At 45.1% G+C, this 23,546-nt stretch overlaps 1 protein-coding gene across 6 annotated transcripts in view; it reads left to right on the plus strand.

Moving 5' to 3' along the window:
• Positions 1–22,919, plus strand: part of UNK (unk zinc finger) — a 44,980-nt gene extending 22,061 nt beyond the window's left edge. Inside the window, exons 6-17 of one of the 6 annotated variants that reach the window (XM_085077776.1) lie at positions 971–1,088; positions 2,016–2,100; positions 3,920–4,062; positions 5,330–5,377; positions 6,267–6,467; positions 10,644–10,712; positions 11,384–11,558; positions 12,691–12,792; positions 14,287–14,475; positions 17,268–17,449; positions 17,963–18,220; positions 18,568–22,919. In XM_085077776.1, coding sequence (XP_084933902.1) covers positions 971–1,088; positions 2,016–2,100; positions 3,920–4,062; positions 5,330–5,377; positions 6,267–6,467; positions 10,644–10,712; positions 11,384–11,558; positions 12,691–12,792; positions 14,287–14,475; positions 17,268–17,449; positions 17,963–18,220; positions 18,568–18,723 — 1,726 coding nt within the window. In that variant the 3' untranslated portion in view covers positions 18,724–22,919. The remainder of the gene's footprint in view (positions 1–970; positions 1,089–2,015; positions 2,101–3,919; positions 4,063–5,329; positions 5,378–6,266; positions 6,468–10,643; positions 10,713–11,383; positions 11,559–12,690; positions 12,793–14,286; positions 14,476–17,267; positions 17,450–17,962; positions 18,221–18,567) is intronic. The other 5 variants (XM_085077779.1, XM_085077777.1, XM_085077780.1 and 2 more) reach the window with 5 other exon arrangements.
• The last annotated feature ends 627 nt before the right edge of the window (positions 22,920–23,546 follow it).

Consider the following 23,546-nt stretch of genomic DNA (forward strand, 5'->3'; position numbering starts at 1 on the left):
TTTCCCCAGTGACCTGACTCAGCCTCTTTTCCACATGGCCACACTATAAACCTGGAAACATACTGCTGTAAGGGTATTATGTGTTTTAGGATTAGCCAATTAACTTCTTAGCTTTCTATGAAGGTGCAGTTCCAAAACAGAAACCAGACCCAGCGTCTCTGACACTAATCACATCAGCTGCTAATATTGTTATGCTGGTTCAAGTTGTATTTGGTTTCAAATGGAGAATTAAGCCATGTTTCTTTCATTGGGAGATTGGAAGAAGGGGAAGAAGATGCAGCAGCAGCTGGGTGGGGGCTGGGGAAGCAGCAGCCAAGCAGATTGTACAGCTGAGGGTGGGCAGCCAAACCTGCCCCCGACCGAGGAATTGTAGCATCACAGAATGGTTTGGGTTGGAAGGGAGCTTAAAGCCCATCTTGTTCCACCCCCTGCCATGGGCAGGGACACCTTCCACTATCCCAGGCTGCTCCAAGCCCCATTCAGCCTGACTTTGAACAATTCCAGGAGCAACCACAGCTTCTCTGGGCAATATGTGCCAGGGCCTCCCCACCCTCACTCTCCCTTGTATTTAATTTAAACCTATTCTTTCCATTTGAAGCCATTCCCCCTTGTGCTGGCACCCCAGGCCCTTGCCCAAAGTCCCTCTCCAGCTCTCTTGGAGCCCCTCTGAGCACTGGAAAGGGTGTTAAGGTCTCCCTGGAGCCTTCTGTCCTCCAGTCTGAACACCCCTAGCTCTCCCAGCCTTGCTGCAGAGCAGAGGGGCTCCAGATCGCAGAGCACCTTCCTGGCTTTCTCTGGCCTTGCTCCAGCAGGTCCACATCCTTCTGGTGTTGGGGAGCCCAGAGCTGGATGCAGTGCTCCAGGAGTGGATCAGAGGGGGAGAATCACCTCCTTCCACCTGCTGAAAGTAATCAAAGCTCAGAGCACATCTGTGAGTCTGATGCATCCTCCTGCTGCCTTATTTCCACAGATCTTCGCCGTGTCCCAGTGTGAAACATGGGGACGAGTGGGGAGATCCCAGCAAGTGTGAAAATGGAGACTCCTGCCAGTACTGCCACACTCGCACAGAGCAGCAGTTCCATCCAGAGGTACAGTAACCTCCTCACTCCGTTTAGAAAAGCAAAAGCATTCGAGTCTTACAAAGTAAATTACTGTGCCGGGTGGGAGAGGATGTGGGCTGCTTGTAGTGTGGCCCTGGGATACAGAGAAGCTGCATGTTGGGAGGAAGCTGAAATTCAGCTGCTTGACAGAGTATGGGAGGAGGTAAGGAAAGTGGGGGAAAGCTCAAGTGTAGGAGCAGTCTCACACATGGGGGTCCTTTGGAAAGCACGATGTGGGTCTGCATGTGAGCAAACAGCATCTGTTTCCTTCACTAAGAGTTTGTGGTTCGTCTTGATAGCACTAAACACCACCAAGCTCTTAGCTGTGAGCACGCCCAGAGCATTCCAATATCCTTACAGAAAGTGTAATTAAGACCTTTTCCTAGTCTGCTTCATGTTACAGTGTTGAAAAGCTTTGTGGGGCCCGTATCTGCACAGTAACCATTGTCACCGCCTGTCAAACTGGGGGGAAAGGGAATAACCCATTTGCTACAGTCCTTGTCAATGGTTTGTTATTTTCCTTGCAAACATGTGGCTGCAACTTTCTGTGCTGTCATCTGTCAGCTGTTTCCTACCTTTTGCCATTTGTAATGTCCATGGAGCTTCCAGTGAGACTGAGGGACTTCATGGCAGATGGTGACCTTTGGGTGAGCTGGTGTGTGGTGGGTTGGTCTCTGGGTGAGCTCTAGCTATGATGGGCATATTTTGGTGTTTCCAGAGCTGTAAGGGGTTTTCCTTTCTTTGAAGCAAAGCACTGAAATGGTCACCCTGAACTCTGCTGGCCTTTGCATTTCTTATCTGTGTCTCTACCTTGCTGTCGAGTTTATTCATAATACTTCTGCATCTGGTGGTCACTGTTATTTTCTGTTCATTCCTATTTGGTTTCTTTTTTGTTGTTTTGTTTCCCATCCTCAGATCTACAAATCCACCAAATGCAATGATATGCAGCAGTCTGGCAGCTGTCCCCGAGGACCCTTCTGTGCCTTTGCACACGTAGAACGTACGTGCACTACTTCTCTCATCTTTCCTGGATATTTGAGCTGTGGAGAGCTTCTGATCAAGAGAGTTTAAATGTAGGGCTGCAAAACTAGAGCTTCTGTGAAGGGTTAACTCTGATTTCTATAAAACTTGCTGGTGTGGGAGGTGTTGGCAGAGCTGGAGGCAGTAGGTGGTCTGTAGGACTCAGCCTTTAGCTCTCACTGCAGTGTCTCTTGAAGGATCTCCCTCTGTTCTCTCTCAGCTGCTCAGTTCTCTGTGTGTCAGTTCAGGAGGATGGAAGTGGAGAAAGCTGCTTCTCTTCTGTACATGGATGAACTGTCCTAGCTAAATTGCCAAGTGTTGTGTCTTAAAAAGCTGAGAATAAAATTGCTCATTATAGATTATTTATCGATCCATTAAAAAAAATGCTATTTTACTCTTTATGAAGTTTTACTTAGAGTTTAAATCTTTAAGTCAGGTTGGAGAAGAAAAATATGCAGCTTTTTTTTACTGCTTTAGCTCAAATCCTCTTTTCTCAATAGCTCCCTGACTTATAGGGCATTATTTCAATCCTCACTTTAATCAACTATAAACTAGAGATGCTGTTTTGCTTGTGGAAGTTCTACATACAGGTGGTCCTAACATACATAAATAAATAAGTTCCTGTCCTGGGGCTCCTCCTCAGTTGCTATACTGCAATCTCACTGCTGAATTTGCAACAATTAGAGCAGGTTACTCACTAGATTTATTCTGATACTGACTCACTACATGGCCTTGAGAAAATCTCGTTGTTATTTGATTATCCTTTGTAAATGAGGGAATTAGTAATTGCTGCCTTTGACAAGGAATGGGGAGAGTAAATTCCCTACAGGTTATGCAGTTCCTTTTATAGGAAGCCTTGTTGACAAGCAGTAATTATAGCTGGAGCTGTGGGCTGTAATGGCCCAAAACACAGCAGTGCAACTACACAGTGGGATCCAGCAAGCTTTAGGAAATGAAATCTTGCTAAAGGAACAGTGTTTTGCAAACTTCCTTGGGTATAACATAATATTTTTGTTTAGGGATGCCTTATTCCTAATAAGATAGCTGCACTTGATATTACAGCATTACTTAGAGTGACATTTTGTGGCACTTAGGTAATTCCAACTTACTGTTCCTTGTGCTGTCTTAGGAGTTGTATCTTCTAGTCCTTCCTTAGCAAGGTGAACACTGAGGGCCTAATGCAATTAAAATAACAGGAGTCCATTTATTGTATCTGCTCTTAGCATGAGTTTTGCTGATTAATAGCAAGAAATGTGTTGATACTAGCACTTTAAAGATATTGAAGTACAGATGTAGTGTCAGTTCAATAGTTTCTGTAAAGATGCTGAGTTCTTTTAGATGTAAATCCTACAAATCTACAGCATCTCTGCTTTACCTACCAAACCAGTGCCACTCTTTTTTGGTAATGTTTTATGCTGAGCACAGATGGAAACTTAACTCCCTCAGCTAATTATAATGCACCCATCAACTTTGTGCCTAGCAAAGAAGGAAACTCTGCTTAGTTCAAGAGAGCTGAATGAATAACATACAATCCATCCAGGGAAGATAATTTTGGAGCAGCATTAATGAACTAAAGAGCAGCACAGTGTGTATGTGATGACAGTAATAACGTGAGGAATATTAGATAAGCAGTAACCATCTGCCAAATAAGGTTTCTCCTTACTTCTATATTTATAAGTAGGTGCTTGTGGTATATTTTTTCTCTCAGGAATATCTGGGTATTCTTGTTCCTGAATGTCTCATGCTCTGTGGCAATTGCCCAGCTTTGAGTGGTGTTTTCTGTGCTTTGTCTCCTGCAGAGCCTGCGCTCAGTGAAGATTTACAGCAATCCTCAGCCGTGTCCAGCCCCACCCAGACAGCACCAGTGATGTACATGCCCTCAGCAGCTGGGGACTCTGTTCCAGTCAGCCCTTCCAGTCCACATGCCCCAGACCTTAGCAATGTATGTAGCCCTGTGGAGAAGCCTTGTCCATATTGTGCAAATCTCTCTTTCTCTGAGTCACTGTTCTTTCCCCCAAGAAAAGTATCCAAAAGCCAAGAGAATGAGATTTTTTTTTTTTAGTTCTCAGCTCTGTGCTTGTTAGAGGGATGTATTGTTTTGCAACATACATTCAGTGGCTTTAGTATTATCCTCCCACCTATAAAAATTCCAGGCCTTCCTTTCTGTGCAGGGTTTGTTGATGTACTTTCAGGAAAGTGGAATACATCCGCACATGAAGTCTAACTCCTTCCTGTCTGGAGGTACATATTGGGCTTAGCTTCCAAGACCTGTAATTAAAGGCTGTGAGCCAACAACCTCTAAAGTACATAACTACAATTGAGTTTGTTTACATATGTAATCTCAGAGCCTTAGCCTGTGCATATTGTGTGCTGCATTATAGGATATCCTTAGTTCCCTCCCTCTTGTACTTCTGGAGATAGCTAAACTCTGGGATAAGTAATGCCCCAGATTGTTGGGAGTTAGTTGTCCATACAAGAAAGGAGATGTCTAAATGCTGAACAGATACTCAGAGTCAGATAAGAGACCCATGGAATGCTAGACTACATTTTTACTTAGCTTCTTTTTTTGTTTGTAAAGTCTTTCCTGTTTGCACTGCACTTGATAAGGTGTGTAACCTTTCAGATGGTTGGCTGAGATTTTGAGAAGGTAAAATGACATGAGTTTAACTCATTTGAAACTGGTCAGAACGAGGTGAACTCATCTAGGACCTCTGTTTTGTTTTATTTTACTCCCTCTCTTTGAAAAGAGAAGCTGTGTTTGAGCCAACCTAACAGTTCATAGTTGTCCTGAATTTGATTGCAGGTAGAATTCCAAACAGATCTTGAAAAGTCTGCACATAATGTTGTCTCTTACTAAATAACACTGTGGAAAGCAGTAAAAACCAAAGCCCCTTCCTCTTTTGAAGGTATCATTTAAATTCTCTGAAAAACTGCAGAGCAGTTGAAGATATCTCCTACTTTTAGACTGTTTAGGTCTTGTCTATCTCGAGCTCTTAGTCTTTTAAACAGTCTTTCCTAATCCTTGGATATGTGCCAAATGGCAACACATGTCTGTCTGTGACTTCATCACTCCACAGGGCATCTGCATGTAGCTTGCAAACAAATATGGCTTTGCTGGTGATCATTTTACATGATGAATTAATCAGAGAAAAAGGTCCCTGTAGCAGCCAGCCTCACGTGGCCTGTTCTGTTTTGTATTTGTACTGTAGGTGTGGAATAAATCAGGAACTCTGCCAACTAGCCCCACCTCCACCACAGTGAGTAGTTATCTTTGCGACTGTAGGGAAGCGTGGACAGCAGAATGTCTGTATAAAAATAAAATCAAAACATTGTAGGCTGCTCCTTTTTTTTTTTTTTTTTTTCCTTTTTCCCTAATGCCAGCCCAGACTGTGCCACGTTGGAATCTGTGATGTCTGAAGCACAGTTGTGCTTGCCAGTGCAGGCAAATAATTTCCTGTCCCAGAGAAATGGGATAATTGCATTCATCCAGGTGGACACATTCTCTAAAACTCACCTTCCTTTGCTGCTGTCTGTGGCTTCATTTACAGTGCAAAACTAGCCTTGTTGCATGTGATTGTGATCCCTGGTATTAGTCCAAAGAATGGAAGTGTTGGAAATTTTTTTTTGTTTGTTTTTAATGCAGCTGTTGATACTTGACTTGTGTCTGCATTAAAACTTTGAGATTTCCAACTGGAAAGCAAAAAATACAGTATTACATATGGCTCAGATATGCCTGATTATTCTGACTGCCACAGCACCTTTCCAGGTTCCACAACACTACCCAGAGTCAGACAGGACCCACTGTAGCCTAAGGAGAGAGAAGAGAGTTATGGTCAGGTTGGGAGCCTGGTCAGTCACCTCTGAGGCCTCAGAAAGAATAAATGTCACTAGAGCTGTAGGTTGGATTTTACAAGACTGAACTCCAGAGTAACAACAAGAAACCCACAATTGTGGAACTATATAAATCCAGCAGAGCCTTTTCCTGTTTTTTTAAATTAACGTTTACTGGAAGCTTGTATGGTTGTGTTGGCTGTCAGTGTAATTGATCTACAAACAGTGGAGTGATTGAGCACTTCCATGGATACCTCTCTTTGAGTGGTTCCTGCTGTCTGGCTGTACTTTGCTGACACTTGTTCCTTCTGTTAGATTCTTTGTAGGAACAGCAGTCTTGGAAGCCCATCTAATATATGTGGCTCTCCTCCCGGTGCCATTGGGAAGCCCCACAGCTTGGAGACCATTGGTTTTCCTCCAGACTCAGTCACAGCAGCTGGCAGCTACAAGAAAGCACCGGGGTTTGAGCGAGAAGATCAGGTGGGGGCCGAGTATTTGAAGAGTTTCAAATGCCAGGTTAGTGGGGAATATTGGCTGGAAGAGTTGGGGGGGATGAGGAAGAATGAGAGATTGCCCAGTCTAGCTTGAATGGGTTTTTATTTCTGATGGAACAGAAGTGGGAAGGCTCTGTTCCTGGGAGCACTTTCTGGATCTGTGCTGTTGCTTTCAGCCTCCCTTCAGCCTCTTCCATCTCACATCTGGTCTTGTCTGCCTTGCTGCCATCACACCCCCAGTTTGTAGAAGTCAAGCTGCTGCTTGTTTTCCTAACTCCTCACAACTTCTGTCCTGTGTTGATCCTTCAGCTTCCCATCACTTCTTGCTCTTTCTTTTTCCATGTTTCCACAGCCAAGAGTTGCTGTGTCTTTTGCTGTATTGCCTCATGAAAACTCATCCTTCCTTCTGTCTTTCCTCGCCAAACTCTTACCTTAATCTCCATGACTTGGTTTGTCTTCAGTTCACCATTGCTCTGGTATATTAAAAATGTCATGTTAGTTGTCTCTTTCTTCTCTGGCTGTGTCATTCTGATCCTTGACTCACTCCTGTGGTTTCTGTATTAAATTAGAATTCCTCGTTCTCATTTGGAGAGCCCTCTGAATATTACCCAACCCACACCTGTTAATGACATTCCCTCTTATCCCTTTCGGATATCCCAGTCTTGCCTTGCTGTTTCCTCAGTCTTCTTCCTGGTGTCATGCCTTATTCATGCTGCTCCCTAGGCCTGGAACATTCTCTTCCAGCTCTTTTGTCACACACGAGCTTTTCCACAGTCAGCTTCTTACTGTGAATTTCCTTTCTTGGTGTTAAAATGAATAGTTTCTCTGCACCATCCCTTCCAACCTGAGCCCAACCCAGAGCCTGGGTCTCAGTTTTTATTTCTCACTGAGTTTGTTATTGTGTCTTGATTTAGGGGGAGGGGAATAGCTACTTGCATGAGGAGGTGCCTGCAAAAATATCTCCTACAAGTTCTTTTGGAAAAATTATAAAAAGGAATAAGAATACCAGGTCTGTGTTGCCTGAGAACAGAGAGGACAAGAAGTGCTGCTTTCAGCCTGGCTATGTTTTAACTCTGGTCTGTGACATTAAAGAAGTCAGTCTTAATGAGCCTGGACTGCTGTGAGAAAACTGTGGAAATATCCAGACAAGGTCTTGCATAAAGTAGTTGAATTTAAAAGCAGACTCCATGAGTTTTGTTTTATTTATTTTTACGGCTTTGGGAAAAATATGGCCAAGCTTTGCAGTAAGGCCAGTCTTGAGCACTGTTTAGTCTAATTAAAATGATGCAGTGACAAATCCAGATTAAGCTATATGCATGTGTGCTCTCTTATCAATGCTCCCTTTGTCTGCCTTCAGGGGGATGTGCCTTAGGAAACTGCAAATTGATGCAACACGTCTTTGGGGGTAAAGAGCAGAGCATGCTGTGATCCTGGCACTTCTTGCAGGCACAGCAGCTTGTAACAGTTGTTTAGAAACAAAGGGAAAAACATGTCCTCGTTCTCTGTGGCCTCTGCTGCAAAGGAGGAGTGAACCCAGAGCTGAAGGACTGAGAGAACCCCTGTGTGCTGCCAGCAGAGGCAGGGTGCCAGGGAGGCCCTGCTTTGGAGAAAATGGGCAGCAAGCCTAAGCCAAGGAGAGAGGGGATGGAGCATGAATAGGACTTCTAAAAGGAGGGCCAGATGATGAGCATTTATATCTGAAGTCAGAGCTGTGCTACAAAGATACTGTATTTACAGAGCTGCTTAATTATGTGGCTTTAATTAAGCAAAACCTGTGTTAAATAGGAACAAATAGCTATTAAGGTATAGACAGAAGTAATCACAGTTGCCTTATGCTAGGCTTCAACAGACAAAATTAGGTGTCTCCTAAGTGTCCTGATTTAATTTTTCTTTAATGTATAATTACTTACTTTAAAAAATCTTCTGTAATTCCCTTTGGCTGCAGTGGGCACCAGAGATTCTTGTATACCCTGTAAATTGGACCAATAATGAGGCATTTAACTTTGTCAACTCCTGTATGAAAACATCAGAGGAGACACTCTGGCTCAGCTTTGCAATGGGCTTGTCATTTTCCCCTCTAGAATTAATACAAATAGTTTCTATCTTATTAAAATGAAAAATGCACCTTCTGTCTTAATAGATTCCACATAGTTTGTGGTGAGGCTGAGCCAGCAGTTAAAGCTAAAAATACTTTTCCCAAGTCCCAAAAGGTTTAGCAAGCTGGAAAAATGCTGGCTGCACTGGAAGGACTTGAATGCCATGACCAGGAGGTGTTCCCAAGTCCTGACACACAGCACAGTAGGTTTGTTCCATGCTGGTCAGAAAACATTTAGTTTCACTCATAATTTATGTCCCTTGTTCTCTTCTCTGACTGCAACAGAGCAAGCTGGAGAATTTCAGCCTGTCCTTTGAATTTCTGTCTCAATGTGTGCCCTTTCTAATGTTATTCAGTGCTAAAGGAGACTGCCTCAGTGGTGACATTTGGTTTGCTCTATTTTTCCCTTGTGTTGTGTAAATTCCAGGCAGTGGGAATTGGGGCTGACTTGGAAATATGTTCACTTTTCTCCTCCTTAAGGAAAAAAAAGCGCTTCCAGTAAGACTTCACTGCAGCAGAGCCAGCTCCCCACGTTGGCAGGAAGCCTCTCAGTGGGGGCATGGCTGAGTGTGTGCCTTCCCCTCAGCTGCTGACGTCTGAGATAGCCCATTCTGTGTTCACAGGAGTGTCAGACAGGGCAGGGCTGGGCTGGATAATGCAGCAGGAGCTTTATCAGACACTCACAGAGGCACTCACAGAACACAGCTCACACACACAAAGGTGGATGAGCCCATCTTGGGCTCCTGTGCTGTGAACATGCTGTTCAGGGAAGTGTGAACATGTTGTTCAGGTCCCCACTGCAGAAGGATCTTTGTGTCCATCTCCCAGCTGCCTGTCTGCCAGGCTTTAACCTCTCCATCTGCCCATGAGCATAGAGCTGAGCAGAGAAAATGATTTCATGAAGTAAAACCAAAGGGAGGAATTCTTCCGCTGTTCTTTCTCCTGTCTGGTTATGTCACCTCTCTCCAGCAGTCATTTATCTTTGTCATGAGACTGTTCAGGCCAAGTCAAGGGGTGTCACTTCAGCTCAGGGTGGTGCCTCCTGTGCTGCTGTTGTGCATCATGCCTCAGTCTCCTGCTGAGATGGTGCCTGCCTGGATTTGGGATCAAAATCAAACATGCTTTATGCCTGGAATATGTGTGTTTCACACTGAGGGGGTTGGAGAGTGATTAAACAAGCAGGGCTGACTCCCAGCCCTTTTTTGCTGCCTCTCTGTGCCCAGAGGGTGGGATTGATCTCCCTGTGCAGTGTCACAGCATGGGAGGAAGGGAGCAAGGCCTGCAGACAGACTGTTACACACTGACAGGTTCCTCAGGCCACTTCCCAGCTGAACCCCAGCAGAACTGACTGATTTACAAGGCAAGAGAGCTGATATCTGTTGGGGATATAATGCTGGAAGGACCTTAAGCTGAATTTTTAGGCAGGATAGTGGGATTCTAAATGTGTATTGGCACTGGTATTGCAGTTTTGCAATTCCAGACAGCCTTGGCCTCACTTATGTCTTCTGCCTTTGAGCTCTTATGCTAATGGATGAGGGGAGGATTTTTTTATAAAGTCAGTTTTGATGGTGTTGCTTTGAAAACTGGTTAGTTATCACTGTGTTTTACTTTGCAGTCCTAGCTGGGAGCTGGAAGAGTTTGAGGGAAAACATAATCTACAGACTTTTATTTTCCCAAAACTGAAAAATATTTACATAATTTACCAATGCAGTGTGCCTCCCAGCATTTCTGGCCCTTTCTGGTTTTTAGGTGCTGGTAGGGCTGATGAGTTAGTTATAGCAAGGCAAAATAATTCAGTTTTGATCTTGGTTCTTAGGATGTGCTTTGTGCTAGCAGGGGTCTTACAGCAGCATTAAAGGCAAATGTCATTGTGACAAGTCTTTCCATAACTCTAGGGGTGATATCTTGGTATACAGAAAACAAATTACTTGGAATATTTTCAGTTTGCTGTGTTTTCCCACTCTTCAAAGTCTCCAGTGCCTTAAGCAGCCCAAGAGAGGAGTGGACTGTGTTTCCATGGCCTCTCCAAAGCCAGCAGCCAGCCATTTTTAATTTTGCTAAATAATCCCCCTGCTTATCTTTTGTTTTGTGTCTTTACTGCAGCAAGCAAAAATGAAGTCACACTCCCTGGAGCACAGGAGCCAGGAGCAACCTTTGTTACAACCCAAACAGGTACGAAACTGCCGGCAGGGCTCTGGACCCAGCTCACTGCTTCCAGCACCACAGAGAAATCTGTGGATCCAGACAGCTCTGCAGGGAGTAAATAACTGTCCAGACACCATTAGGGATGCTCAGCTGGAGGGATTACTTTATGAAGATGGGATGATTTGCTGGAGGTGTTATTTGTGGGTAGTTAGACCTGAGTGAATTCAGGGTAGGTTCAGAGGGCTGGACTGTGCTGGAGAGAGTCTTCAAATTACAGAAAATTGAGCTGGAATGGATCTCTGGAGTCATCTAAGTTCAAGGATTTGGCAAAGGGAATTTAATATCAGGTTCTAAGTCGTGTGCTGAACTGAGTCTGAGTGAGCGATTGTGTGGCCCTTGGCTGTGATTGCATGCAACCTGTGGGTCACAGGAGTTAATTCTGGGGCAGCCTGAAAGATGTTTAGAATACTGGGGAGGGGGGGATGTGGAATGGAGAGCAGTCGACAGAAATTAAAGAAAAGCTGTTAATCTCTCCCCACCCCCAGCCCAGTGGTAGCAGTAGCCATCTGTCAGGTTGGAAGCAGGCAGGAAACAGGTTTGCTGCTGGCATTTGGCTCGTTCCTGCGCCTTTCTGAAGGGATTGTTCTACAAAGATGTTTTATTTCCTACCTCTTTCCCTTTTCACCCTCTTGTTTCAGGACATCCTGGGCATTCTCCCAGTGGGGAGCCCACTGACATCCAGCATCTCCTCTAGTATCACCTCCAGTCTGGCTGCAACCCCCCCGAGCCCCGCCGGCACCAGCAGCATTCCAGGCATGAATGCCAATGCCCTTCCCTTCTACCCAACCAGTGACACCGTTGAGTCTGTCATAGGTAACTTTGCCTTTTTCACTTATGGCAATAGGGCTTCCTCAGCCATGGATCGCCAGGTACGAGACTTGGAATAACGTGGGTGTGCCAGTGACCTCCAGTTTTCTGTGTCTGTCAGTGCTGGCAGATCCCTGAAGCTTGTTCTGTGACTGTGACACATCTGATGTTTCCTGCAGGTCATTTTGGATGAAATTCACCCACGGGACCAACTTGAAGGCCTCTGAGCCACTCACTCAGAATGTCACATGGTGTAAAGGGCCTTAGTTTTAGCTTTGTCAAAGTGACAAAGAGGTCTTGGACTAGGCAGGAAATCACAGGGGCATTTTCCACAGTTACAACCCCTTAGTTCTAAATGACAATTTTATAGCCAGAGCTACCACCAGGTAGATTGTAAGGACTTTGCCCTTCATAGAGTGTAGGACAGAGGCTGTAAGAGAAAGGAAAACAAGAGAATCCAGAGTAGAGTCACTCTTAGATAGGCACAGGCTTTTTGGTCACCCGTTTTTCTTCTTCCTTTTTTTTCCTTTTTTTTTCCCTTTTTTAATTAAATGTAACATTTCTGAGGTGATCTCACTAATTTGTTAAAAATAATAATAGAAATGAGTGGGCATGTGTGGGATGGAATTATATTGATCATCATTAGTGATGAGGCATGTTCAAATAGATATGCAGGCATTAATAAGCTTTATTTTACCCTATCTTTGAACCTCAGAGATGTTTTTCAAGTGTTCCCTTCTCCTGCTATTTATTTTCCAAGTGGCTTTTCAGGAAAGTAGGGACAAAAGCACAAGCCAGACCCAGCTATGCCATAAGGCAGTTTTCCTGTGTGTTAGGGACAGACTTAAAAGAGCAGTTTGGGGAAGATTTATGGGATCTGCTGTTAACTCATCAGATTTTTGTTTTCATAAACCATTTGGGAATACTTTTGAGACAAAAAGAAACAGCTCAGGTAAAAGCAAACCTGAACTGCAAAGCTGCCCATGACACTTCTGCCAAACCATCTGAGAAGAGGATGGAGAGTAGGGCCCTGATAAATAGAGAGCACAGGCTCCTCTGCATGTAGGCTCTTTGGGCCATCCTATCTCTTGAAGTTGTTGGTCCTTTATAACATAATTGGTACCTCTGTGTCTGGCAGAGTCTGCCTTGGATGACCTGGACCTGAATGAATTCGGAGTGGCTGCCCTGGAGAAGACATTTGACAGCAGCACAGTGCCCCACACGAGTGGCATCATGATAGGTACATGAAAGCAACAGAGCTTTCTTTATCTTCTGCCAAGCAGTGTTGCCCAGTCACCTCAGTGGAGCCAGCCCAACCAAGCTCTAAAACCAGTCCCAAAATAACATTGGTTAAAACAGCAATTATAACAAACTCTGGCAACCCCTGAGCATCTTTGAAGTGAGAGCTTGCCCTTGCTGACTAGCAGAGCTGAGTTGTTGCCATTGGGCCCAGGTGTCTTGGGGATGTTTCTTAAGTCTAAATGGGACTTGCCTGATTTTTTTTTTTCATTTTTTTCATTTTTTTTCTTTTCTTTTTCCTTTTTTTTTTTTGAGTGTGTAAGTAGACTCTAGAAGGCATCTGATGCCTTTCAAATCAGGCCAAAGTGTAACAATTTGCATCTTAAGCAGAAGACTCTCCCTAGCTGTAACAGGAAACTCACTGACCTGGTAATGCCATCCATCTGTCAGAGTGTCATCATGATCTGCTGATTTGGTTCCTGTAATGTCTGTCTCATTTTGATATGTGGAGGTAGGCTAAGGCCTCTTCTGCCTGTCTCTGATGGGTGTCCAGGGGAAAAAAAAATGTCTCATAACTTTTTTGGAAGTGGTTGTAGTTTCTGGCTACCCTTGCTGCTTAAAGCAGGTGCTTGAGCAGGAGCTAACTCTGGTTGTCTGGAGGTTTCCAAGGAAACTGCACTGCCTGGAGCTGTATTGAGGTAGGAAGGGACCTGTGGAAATAATCACTTCCATTTCCCTGCTGAAGAGTAGAGCCTGTTGGAGGTTTTCCTGGCCATGTGTGCTGCCAGCCCTGCTTGTGCTGCTCCCCATCTGCAGTGCTTAGGGATCTTCCCCTTCTCCCTCTCTTCACATCAGGCCTGGGTGTCACCTGGTGACCTTCTAAGAAGGGAGATAGATGAGGAGAGAGCAGGGCTGAGATCTCCCTAAATCTGTGAGTGGCAGGCAGAACAACCTCTGGTGTAAGGGAAGTTGATGTCTTTTGTGGTCAGGCTTTTGTTTATTTGGGTTTTTTTATCACTGATAGACCCAGGCACTGAAGTGTGTGTAACTACAGCTAATCACTGGTTTTTAGTGGTTGTGATCATGAGCTCAACCCAGCAGGATAATCTCACTACAGGTTGTTTGGAAGTATTAAAGGCAGAGGCACATGTTTTAGAAGTGAATTTTTCATGACAAGGTATTTCACCAGATACCAAATTCATCTTCTCTAGGCTGACAGGGACCGAGCTCTGCTCAGAAAACCTTTTGTTGCTTTGGCCACTGAAAGATTAATCCTTTGAATTGTGGAGGGTCTTTACCCACATGGGTCATGGGATGGCAGCTTCAGTGCTCCTCTTAAAGGCTGAGAGGGCAGTGAAACCTCAGGAGAAGTGGAGGGAATCCCAAGGGGCTCAGGGAGGAGAAAGGGAACCTAACGCCTTCTGCTCTGAGCTCCTGCCTGTGCCCACACCTCATGGTCATACATAGCCATCCTCTCTGTGTGTTCTTTGTCCAGGTGGGAGTTTGCTGCAAAGTTCTGCTCCTGTAAATATCCCCGGGTCCCTTGGAAGCTCTGCCTCCTTTCACTCCGCCTCTCCTTCTCCACCGGTCAGCCTCTCATCGCATTTCCTCCATCAGCCCCAGGGACACTTAAGCCAGTCAGAAAACACGTTCCTGGGGACATCAGCTTCTCATGGATCATTAGGTAAATGCACAGTGTGTGTGTCCCATGTACATGCCTGTCTGTGCCATGTAAGTATTTTCTTTTAAGTTGGTTTTAGTTTCAATGTGTTATTTCACTGCTGCCATGTATCTCTTCTTCCCATGAGAGCAGCAGCAGGACTAGGAGCTGCTTTACCAAAAGTCAGCTAATACCTCATGAGCAAGGGAGCAATTCCCTCTACTTCCCGTGTTTCTAGGCTGGGGAAAAGGGAAAGATAGGTTAATTGCCTTGCTCTGATGATGCCTTTCAGGGGAAAGAGCTCTGCCTTTTCCAGCCAGCAGTGCTTTGCTGAGACTTCACTTCATATAAAACTGAGAGCTGGAAGAGATTGCATTCTGACTGCTTGCAGGTCAGATTGTCTTCTGGGAGCTCTAGGACAGGCCTGGGCCATTGGAACTTTTTCTCCTGTTTGACGCTCTGCACCAGTTTTGCAGTGTGGACTTTGCAAAAAGTCAGTGTTCAGTTTTGCCCCCTTTGCTCCTTTCCCTCCTTAAGGGTCTCTCTCCTGTGTGAGGGACTGAAGGAAGAGAAATTGCTTTGGAGCTTCAGCTGTATCAGGAAGAACAGGGAATTTAGGGGACAAATCTATTTGAATATCAAGACACAGGATTACCTTGAGAAATAAAACTGTTTGGCCTCCAGGCTACCAGTGACACCAGTTCTGTTCATTTCTGTTAGGAAATATTAATTCTCTCCATTGATGCTAGACATAAATACCTCTTCAAATCTGAGATACACTTTAATCTTTAATATTCAGCTTAACCTAATAAAATGATTACATGCTTGTGTAAGCTATTTCTGCATGCACTTATCTGTGTAACTGCATCCCTTGTTTGCATAGCCCAAGCCCATGCTTTCATGCTTGCCATTGCTGCTTATTTGGCTTTAACAGCTTTTACAATTACTGGAATAAGAGACATCAGAGGCCATCTCTGCTCTTAATTAGGTTGAGGCTGGTTGTTCGTCCCAGTTTTTGGAAGGAAAGGAAAAATTGCTGTTTCAGAAGAAATTAGTTATATTTATCTTGACTGTGTATTTATACAAATAAAAAGCCAAAAATTGCAGGAATTTTACAAATGTATTTAAATAATTTATTTGTAAGAAAAAAAGGTATTTTCCATAAATACAACAAAACCCTTTGCTGGGGTTTTGCAAAGATATTTAAATAGTTCCTTAGCAGTTGGCAATCATCTGTTCCATGTAACTTAGTGAATGCACATAACATGTCAGGTGTGTAGTTATCACTTATTTGTATTGAAATTGAGTTAAAAATACCTAGTTCTGGGCTGGTTTCCACTGTGCTAGCTGCAAAATGTGCAGAGAAGGCATTCCTGACCAAAAGGGGCTTGATACTTCCAATGTGAAATGAGAACAGCAGGTTTGGAAAGCGGGACTTAAAACAAATTACAAGATCAGCTTGGTCAGCACTGTGGCAGAATTTGTGGCTTGCCAGCATCCTGCTTCATGCTGGATTCCCATTCAAGAAAACTGAGGTTTAAAAAACAAAATGTGAGCTGGGATTCCATTAAAACTTCTTGCTTTCAACTGAGCACCCTTCAGAGCAGCTGAAATGGATCTGTGGTAAGTGGCCTGAGCCAGCAAAGATCCCTTGCTGCTCTGCTGAATGAGTTGTTAATGTGCCTAAGCCCTTGGTGAAGACAAGTTACTATTTTTCAGCTCTATATTTTGTAACTATTTGTGTCTTGGCTAGTGCTAAATGGGAATTCAGTGGTGCTGGGTTAGACCTCAGTGAGAGGCTGTTGACTCCAGGGCTTGCTTGCAGGCACAGTTGAGCTGCTGTGAGATCAGAATTATCACTTGCAACTCGATTTAGGAGTGTTCCCAGCCAGTGGTGAGCACCACTGCATGAAAATGACTCCCACATCAAACTGTGTGGGTAAGAGTCCACAGTCTGTCTCAATATTACCTTTTCCTACCATTTTTCCCCTGAATGCAAAGTGTGGGTACCTATTTTAAGTGAAATTATTTTTGTTATTGAAAGAGCACAAACATTGGACTCTGTGGAAAAATAGCCAGTTTTGTCTACAGCTGCTTTTCTACTCCTTTGTCTCCTAAGCCTTGAATTTCTTCCTGAAAAGAGAGTTTATTTGAACAAGCTAAAATAGGGAAGTGGCTAATTAGTCTTCTCTGATGCTGCTCAATAGCTCAGTGCTAGAACTCTGCAGAGGATGAAGCAGATACAGATACTATTGTCTGTGCTCGTTTATAAACAGGATTTTCCAGTTTCCTTGTGTGTGGAAACAGTAATGACTTGGAGCATTTTTTGTGTCACTGTTTGGAAGTGAAACTCCTTTTCTAAGCCCCACGCCGAGGAGACAAAAGCAGAAATTTCTTAGGGTGTAGTGTGGGAGGAAGCACCACCTGGGCTCTGTGAACCAGCTCTGGTGGCTGTGCTGCATGGAAAAATGGGGAGGTGGTAGCAGCTCAGGGGTTCTCCTGAAAGAAGGGGGATTCAAGCTGATAGTCAGCTCTGCTGGAAAAGTGAGTGCTAAAAACAGCCTGAGTCAAGAGTTGCCTCTATTCAGTGTCATGGGTCTTCCCTGCATCACTAAAGATGAGGCCTAATGGTGTGAAATTTCCCTATAAAGTCCCTCTACAATGGACTTCGGGGTCCTGGGGATGAAACTGATTCCTAAGATGAACTTTTTATCCTATTTACACATTTTTGCACCCTGGATTTCACAGGGCTAGGGAGGAAGCGGGGAAATTGCCAGCACCTGTGACATAACCCTCTCTATCTCCCTGTGAAACAGGTTTAAATGGGATGAACAGCAGCATATGGGAACACTTTGCTTCGGGGAGTTTTTCGCCCAGTACCTCACCTGCATTTCTGTCAGGTCCAGGTGCTGCGGAGCTGGCACGGCTACGACAAGAACTGGATGAAGCCAACGGCACAATAAAGCAGTGGGAAGAGTCTTGGAAACAAGCCAAGCAGGTACTTGGGCACATCCTGGGATTAGGGAGTGTGAAGGAGTGAGGGGGTGTCAGCCTTTCAACAGGACGTGGAGGTGACAGACAGAGCTGTGGGTTTTACAGATTCTCAGCGTTCTTCGTTCTTTCCTCTCCCTTGGAAATCACCAAAGCACTGGGCCTGGTGTGTTCAGGTGCTGGAGGTGCAAGGCCAGGTGGCACAGCAGATGCCCTGAGGTGTTTGACAGTCTCCCAGAGCTGCCAGCTGACTTTGATCCATGATAATTTGTCAGTAGGCAGAGTTCAACCCCTGTGTGAGCCAGATGTGTAGAACCACAGCCCAGCCAGATGGGATATCTGGAATGAGCAGTGCCTTGAAACAAGACTCCAAAACGTGTTTGAGGATTTGGGAGCAGGGCAGATTGGACAGAACTGGTGTGAGGAGTGGATGGAAATTGATAGTTTTGCCTGGGTTTCTCTTTGGAGACAGACCAAGTTTTCAGGCTGCTTCTTTTACCCCCTTTGTTGGAACTTGCAGGCTTGTGATGCTTGGAAAAAGGAGGCAGAGGAAGCAAATGATCGCGCCAACACAGCTAACATGGAATGTGAACTGGCCCGGGAGCAGAGGGAAGCCTTGGAGCTGCAAGTGAAGAAACTGCAGGAGGAGCTGGAGAGGATCCACACCGGCCAGGACCCGCAGTTCCTGCGCTCCTTCTCTGACCTGGAGACGCTCTCGCTCTCGTCGCTCTACACCCTGCAGAAACAGCTGCGGGCAAACCTGGAGAAAGTGGACAAGGTGAGTGCCAGGGCCTGGCAGGGCAGGGCTCTGTCATCTCTGCTCCTACAGGTCATAGCTTTTCCCCTTTTCTTTAATAGAGCCAGAAATCAGAGGCTTATCAGAGCTCTTCCAAGTAGATGTAACCAAAGTGGGCTCTAGCTGGCTCGAAGGAAGATAATTCCATCCTCTTTGTGCCTAAAGTACAGAGTTTAAATCAATCAAAGCTGCTCTGTTGATCCTAAAGATCCTGAAAGGCACCACGCCGTGCTGCTTGACTTTTCCTTCAGGGCTGGAGAGCTGCAGGAAGCCCCCCGAGCCGCTCAGGCCGCGCCACTGACGCCATGCCCTGTCCCCCTCTCTTGCAGGCGGTATTTCAGATGCAGTCAGTGAAATGCCTTAAGTGTCAGGAGGAGAACCGGGTGGTGTTACCGTGCCAACACGCGGTGCTGTGCGAGACGTGCGCCGAGGAGGGCGAGTGCCCCATCTGCCACCCCAACAGGCCCCACCCTCTGCAGTCGTGACCTCCCGAGGACGCTCGTTCCGATCATATCCTAGAGAACTTTTTAACTTTATACATACGTACATATATATATGTATGTGGATATATATATATGTATATATGTGTGTGGATGGGCGTGGCTGTGCACGCCTAGGGACGTGCACACACACGCACATGCACACATGAAAAAAGACAAAAAATTAGTTGCAGAGCACTTTTTAATATTTTACATCCCGTATCTAAACTGCCCCTCACCCGTGCCCCACTAATTCTAACTCTTGATGAACTTTGAGAGCTGTTTTTAATACAGATCAAAGGGCCATTTGCAAAGAGTCTGTGTTTCTCCTCTTTTCTATTTAGGTGATAACAAATTTTTGACTATTTCCAGAAGGACTTAGAGTGGGCAAGAGGGGCTTCCACGTGCTTTCCAGAGGAAGAGTTGAGATCACGGGGAGGATCGAGGTGGATTCAAATGCTCATGCCTTCGGTCCCCCTGCTCTTTCACTGACCCAGCTTGGTTAAAGCCGTCCTCCCTGATGGGAGCTCTGCCAGGCTCCTGCCTGGAGGGCCTCACACTGCCCATCTCTGAATGTGCAGGAACTTTGGCTGTCATTTAATCAGCAAAGTTCACTTTTTAAATTTTTTTACGCTCTTTGTATATTTGTATGAAAAGAAGAAAAGAGGGAAAAAAAAATTATATTGGACCTAGAGCAAGCCAAGCCCAAAAATACAGTGACCAATGTTCACTGCTGATGCAGCCAACATGTTCCAGGTCTGAGCAGCCTTAGAAGTATTGCCCTTGGGTGAGCCAAGCCCTTTATGAAAGAAATTTGGATGCAGAGGTTAGTTCTCTCCAGGCACCTCTTTGTCTGGTGGCTGTCTAGAGACTTTTTACTGTTTCAGACCAGTTCAGTTTTGTTTTAGCCACGGGGACCTGATTTGTAGTCACTGCTGAAGTGCATGAAACCATTCCAGGTAGGCTGAGGACATTTTTGTTGCCTGTGTCAGCAGCTCAAGGGTGGTTTGTGGAATGCTGGCTCCAGAAACCCTCGTGCTGGAGATGTGTGGTGACAGAAACAGTCCAGCAGGACAGAGAAATGCCACCAGCTCGGACCTGTCCAGCAGCTGAGCTTTGCTGTGACTTTCCTTACCAGCATGTCCATTGGATTTTTACATCAGGTGGATTGCAGTAACCTGCTGGGATCTCAACCAAAAGGCCACTCAGTTGACTAAACATTTTTATTTTGCACAGGGATGCTCCTGTGCTGCCCCTCCCTGACCTGGAAAAGCACTGGAACCTCCAGCAGCCCACTATTGTAGGAAAACTGAATTTTTACCAGAGCCTCTCAGAAAGCTTCATATTTAATACAAACACGTAATTAGGTTTGCTTCCATAATTCCACCTTTCCTCTCCTTGGAAGGGGTTAATATGCATTCCCAGATGATCTCTTAAGTGCAGCTCTGTGTAGTTCTTTTTTATGTTTTCCCATTAACTTGTTTTTGGGTTTTTTGGTAAAAATGCTTTTTTTCCATGTGTATTTTATTGTAACTAGCATCAGGTTTTTTAATTTTTTTTTAATGGAGAGACACTGTTGAGTGACTATTGTGGCTATGTTGTTTGGTTATAGCCTTTGAATGTCTGTGCCATGGGGCAGCACATCTGCCTTGGTCTGATCTTAAGGAAAGACCTTTTATTAAAATACATAAACGTTTCTCTTTTTTTTAGGAAAAATAAAAAATAAAAAAAAATTTAAAAGTGGGGGGGGGAGGAGGAGGAAAAAGCCCAATTAAGACAAAAAAATTTACTAAAAAGTTTTTTTGTAACTAACTTAAATCATAGGAAATAAACTCTTGAATCAGGTCTTTAATATTTATAAGCAGCAGAGCTGATCAGCCCGTTTTTGGCTATGGTTTGTAATACTTTTTATGAGCGTGGGGGTTTCTCTGCTCCTCTGCCTCCCCAGGGGCTGCTCAGGGGTGATGCTGCCTTTTGCCAACCCTCTTTTTCCACATCTGTCTGGCACCAGCTCCGTGATTCCAAGGGGGAATCCCTCCCCGTGGAATTTGTCCCCTGAGGACAGCCTGGGCTGTCTCCATGGGAATTCCAGTCATGGGGTGATGCAGGACTTGGGGGGGTTGAGAGGGAAGAGCTGTTTGCCCCCAGTTTCCATGGGGTACAAGACAAAATTCCAGGCCAGAGAAAATGTGTTTTTCCATTTTGAGTCAAACAGTTTCTCTGTTTTAAAACTTATACTGAAGGACCAAAGAATTCAAAATTTCGCCTGTTTGTGGCCCTTAAATTTTGACTTTCCATTGCCACACTGCACTCACAGCAGAGCAGCCTGAAGGAATTAGCACTAAACCCTTCCCTTGCCTCCACCCCAACCTCCCTCAGCACTCTCTTTGCACAAGCACATAGACTTTCTCACTTCCCTCTGGTTCTTGAAGAAACACCTCCTAAATTTAGGTTTCTATCAATTTGTTTGCTGCTTTAAAAAAAAAAAAACAAGGAAAGGAATATCTGAAATGTGAATTTATTTTCTTAAGCATCAGATGGAAAAAGAGAACTTCATCTTTGCATATTTTGTGAATGTTCTGGGGGGGCCACTGACAATTAATGACAATTTCTGAACCAAATGAGGTGGGAGCAGGGGGAAGGAGCAGCATTCCTCACCCACTCCAGCACTTGTTGCTGCCTGCTCCGGGCAGGAAGGACAAACCATAATCACAGCACTGCAGTTGAGGCTTAAGAGTCTGTGATCAGCTTTGGTATGGTGTAAAAAGAGCTGAAATAAACCTGGTGCTAATAAGTGCAGCCCCTGTCACGTACTGTCAGGCTTCCTTCTGCAGCAGGAACTCCCTTTACAGGACACACAGTAACACAGCAGAGCTGAGGGGGCTTCAAAACAAAGTTGGGGTCTGTGAGGCTCCTTGGGGAGCAGCCCAGCTGAACAGCCCTGACCCCATCTGGGTCCTGCCTCCTCACACAGACTCCTTAGTGGACAATGACATTTTCCTCCCCAAATTTTTGGGAGCTTCAGAAGCGCTGACCTCAGTGACAAACTGGGCAGGTCAGGCTCTTCTGGGCTGAGAGCTGGGGGAAGGGAGTTGTGGTTGTGTTGTGAAACCACAGCATCCTAAAAGTCAATAAACTTTGACATTTTCATGGAAAACCAACCTAGAAGCAGATGGCTTGGGACAACACTACCTTGGGTAGTTCCAGAGCAACAAGCAGGGCCAGAGCTGTAGGTGAGAGCCAGGAGCTGAAGGATTTTAGCATTTTGGGCTAACAGGACCACTTTGAGCTCAGCTCCAGCCTGAGGTGCCATAGCCCTGGCTGTGGCACAGGAGGGACCCAGGCAAGGTCTGGAGCTGGAGCACATTTCCTTGAGCAGATCCCACCCCTGGGGGTCACTGCAGCCGATCCCCTGCCGAAGGGTTTTACACTTTTGTACATCTCTGAAGCTGAACCTGAGCCACTTGCAAGGCTTGTGCAGCTGAGACAATGAAGAGAATTCCTTACCCTGGGAGGAAGCTCGTAATACTGAATGGACTCAGTCATCCATTGCTGTTCCACCAGCCTCCGAACCTCCTCTCTTCCTCCTTTTCCCCTATCTGAGAAGGAAGAATATTACCAGTGTTTTCCTCCAGAATTCTAATAATCCTTGGAGTGATGGCCAACAGCAAAATAGATGTTACTGATGTAAAACCTAGTATTTTAAAGGTGAAGTATTCCTGCAAAGTAGTGACTGCATCGGAGAGATTTCTGGGGCTTCCCCACTCCGTAGCTTCCAATGTTAAAACAAAATAAATACAGTATACGTTTTAAAAAAAATAATAATAATACACACTGCAGTATTTCTGGTGGCAATTCTTGCCCAGTCCCTTCCCTGCTTTCCCCAGGAGGAAGGGCACTGGGCAGAGGCGCCCCTAGTCCGTGTAGAAGTTGGCAGAATGGTGATCAGTGGTGTAAAACGTGTTGTTGATTCCATGTATAGAACTGTGATTTCAGCTGTCGTTCTCTCGTACTCTGTAAATATGTGTTTTGGCTGTCGGAAACCTGGTTTAGACTCTTTTCTTGGCAGAGTGAATTTGCATGTGGGGCTGGAAAGAACTCAATCTGTGTCACAGTTTCCAAGGGCAGGATGGATTTTTTTTTTTTTTTTAGAGGACAATAAATTTTTATTTTTTTGCTAAGAAAAAAAAATACAAACCGAAGCGGTGTGTGCGTGTGTGTGTGTATGCATGCCCAGGTGGATGTGCAGCCCTGCTCCCCATGGGGCTGGGGAGGGTGGAGAAATCTGGGCTGTGGAGCCCTCAAAACAACAGATCTGGGATCAATTTTGCCTTTTCCCTTTCACACAACCAAGAATAATTTCTCCCTGAGCTCCCCTCCCTTTTCGTGGGGGTTGCAATTCACTTTTCTCATGGAGGTGTGGTGGAAGAGGGGGAACATGGATGCTATGTGGTTAAGGTGGGGCAGAGACCCCCTTGGAAGTGGCAAAACCAAAAACTTCTCACCCAAATTCTTAGTTTGGACATGGATTTTTGTCCTGGAAGAGCCAGGCTGGGCAGAGGTGGGCTGTGCCTGCACTGTGGATACAAACAGTGACCCAAAAGAGCACACCTGGCCTGTGGATCCAAGAATTGCCTGTTAATTTTAGTCCAGTTAATGCTTCAATGATACATTAACCACTTGCCATTAGTCCAATCACAACAACCATCTGAATGGGCCCATTTGTATTGCAGATTATTGGTAACACTATGAAGTCAGCCCCTTCCCTCTTGTGTTCCAGCAATGTGGTGGGTTCTTCACCAGGATGAGGAGGAGGATGATGATGGGGA

Source organism: Lichenostomus cassidix, chromosome 18 (genome assembly GCF_008360975.1).
Source record: "Lichenostomus cassidix isolate B80296 chromosome 18, HeHo_3.0, whole genome shotgun sequence".
NCBI lineage: Eukaryota > Metazoa > Chordata > Aves > Passeriformes > Meliphagidae > Lichenostomus > Lichenostomus cassidix.